The 2,535-nt window shown below is 35.8% G+C and overlaps 1 protein-coding gene across 1 annotated transcript in view; it reads left to right on the forward strand.

Moving 5' to 3' along the window:
- Positions 1-2,028, forward strand: part of APOO (apolipoprotein O) — a gene marked incomplete at its 3' end in the record, with an annotated part of 17,314 nt that extends 15,286 nt beyond the window's left edge. Inside the window, exon 7 of the mRNA XM_009710316.1 lies at positions 1,851-2,028. Coding sequence (XP_009708618.1) covers positions 1,851-2,028 — 178 coding nt within the window. The remainder of the gene's footprint in view (positions 1-1,850) is intronic.
- Between the last annotated feature and the right edge of the window lie 507 nt (positions 2,029-2,535).

Below are 2,535 nucleotides of genomic sequence, written 5' to 3' on the forward strand. Positions count from 1 at the left end.
GTGGGTCTCAGTTGCCATCTGGGGTTAAACCACAACGGTCCTGTTAGGTATTCAGAGTGTTTTTAAGTATTTTAATGGAGTATTTTTAAGCAGGAACAAGAAAAGGCTTATGCATAGTTGTATTGTTTCTCATTTTATGTTGATAGCAGTGTCCCCAGTAACACTGCAGACAAAAACCTCTCTATTTATTGTGGTTATTTTTCAGTCCTAGTAGGTTTGTACTGCTTGCACAACTGGTCAGTGTTTTTCCAGGCGAACCATAGACTCCTCTGACTTTCAGAACTAGTTTCTTGAAGTACTTGAGAATAAACACTCCTCATACTGAAAAAGAAGACAACTGTCTATACCTGTAATGTTTGAATTGAGGGATTTTGAAGATTTGACATCTTCATCCTGGGTGTGCTTTTTTCCGATGACCTTTATTGCCTTCAAATATAGAGAAGACTCAGTGCATCATACTGACTTGTTTAAAACCGAAGTACAACTGTAATTGTCAAATGTGCTGACAAATATGCTAGCTCTTTGTATTTAAAATAGCCTGTGTTTTGGATTTAATTGTAACTTGGAAATGTAGTTGCTGATTTGGGTTTGTTTTCTTTTAATTCTAATTATTAAATAGCCTCTTCTGTAAGGTAATAACATGATCTCTGCCCAGAAGCACATCCCTCACCATTGTGGTACCTAACTGGTGTACTTAATTTTGTTCAGGCAAACAAAGGGAAGTGGTTCTTCACACCATGTGTGCCCTACGGTAGAGCTCGTTGGCACAGGAGGTTGTGGATACTAAAAATCTGCGTGGGGCTCAAGGAGAAGTGCAACAAAGTCATAGGGAAATTCCCTGGGCGTTGTTGTACGCATTGAAATCACCTCTGGCTCAGGATATCTCTGAGCAGCAAATTGTTGGAGACTGGAAGAAACTTAAAAAATTTCATTCAGAAACATCAAAAAACTGTTTCAGAAACATCGTTTATGCTTGCCCTGTTCTCGTAGTTCTGTTTTTCCAGCTTTGCCTGCTGTGGAAAGTAGGGTAGTACCTTCTTATTTCTTGAATTCTAAGTTTTTTAGTTTAATAGCTGTCTAGTTGGACAAATTGTCTATTTTTGCTGTTCTTTATTTGTGAGAAAACTGATAGTGATACAAGTGTGAGTACTGACCTGAGCCTGGAGCTGTAAAAACCTAACACTCTTGAGTTTTAAAGGATGCTGTGAATATTACAGTTCCGTGTCATGTAAGAGGCAGGAGATATTCTTTTATTAGACTTAGAGGTTTTTCCTGTTGTCAGCTTACCTGTCGGTGTAATATAGCAAACACCATCTTTCTTAGCTGTCTTCTGTTTTGAGTTGATAGCTGGTAATTCGTTACAGACATCTATCAGCAAATTCTTTCTTTTAAATAGCAAATAAAAAGAAACCAAGGGATATTCTTACTGTTCTGTCAAAGCAGTGGAAATGTAAAATTGCAAAATAGTGACAAACCAAGTAGGTTGGGTTTTTGGGGGCTTTAAAATTAGTTTGGTCAAATTAAGAAATAATTTGCGTATGTTAAATCTGTTGAACATCAAATACTAAGAAAACAAGAATTGTTTCCATGCAGCATCATTCCACCCTTTTTTATACAGATATATTCTCCAGTCGTCTTCAAACAGTTTTTTAGCAAGCTGGCTTTTCTTATTCCTTGTGTGTCGTCTTTTTTTTTTTTTCCCCAAGATGTTTATTAATGCTCTACACCCTGATCTTGAACAGAAGGTGTTAAAGATCTTGTGTTTTGAGACTTCTTCCATTTAACCAAGAAGCAAAATAATATTTCCCAGATTATTAAGTTCATGCTTTCTAATATCTTTTGTTTCAAAGGTTGCTGGTACACATCTGTATGACTGGAGTCTTCAGGGATATATCGCTGTAGAATCTCTTTGGAAGGACAATCCTAAGAAGAAGAAATCTGGGGAAAAAAGTGATAAGGTAGGAAGTCTGAGGAACTTGATTTCTGAATTTACCACTGCGTTTTCAGACAAAGAATACACAAACAATAGTGGGTTTTTGCCACTCTGGCTCAGCTTTTATTTCTGAAGACAAAGATTTCGTTCTGTCTTTCTAAGCTGTGGAAAAATACTAAAGCTTATTTCAAGTTAAACTTTCAGAAATGTCATTTGGAAGGTTTCTTTAGTATAATCTGCTAAGTGTTTAATAGGAAAGCTGGCGGTATTGTGGTTGGATGCTAGGGATCAAGGCTCTTTCAATCTTGATTATTGAAAAAAACTTTTTTTAAAAAAGTAATTTAATTTAACAAGTTCCCTCTTAAAAATCTGTTACAACTTTTTTCATTACATATCTCCTCTTTGAAAGAGAGAAAACAGAATCTTGTTTCCAATTTATTCCCTTTTTGCGTTTTTTCATTTGAGTGTTCATGAATATTTGCTCTTACATGATGATGTCATTGTATGCTGCTGTATTAAATGTTACTGTCTAGTCATAACAACAGCTGTTTATAGAGAGATGCAGTTCTTAGGGATTTAGTTATAGATAGCTGTGTGGTTTA

This window comes from Cariama cristata, unplaced genomic scaffold (genome assembly GCF_000690535.1).
Source record: "Cariama cristata isolate BGI_N322 unplaced genomic scaffold, ASM69053v1 scaffold14131, whole genome shotgun sequence".
Lineage (NCBI taxonomy): Eukaryota > Metazoa > Chordata > Aves > Cariamiformes > Cariamidae > Cariama > Cariama cristata.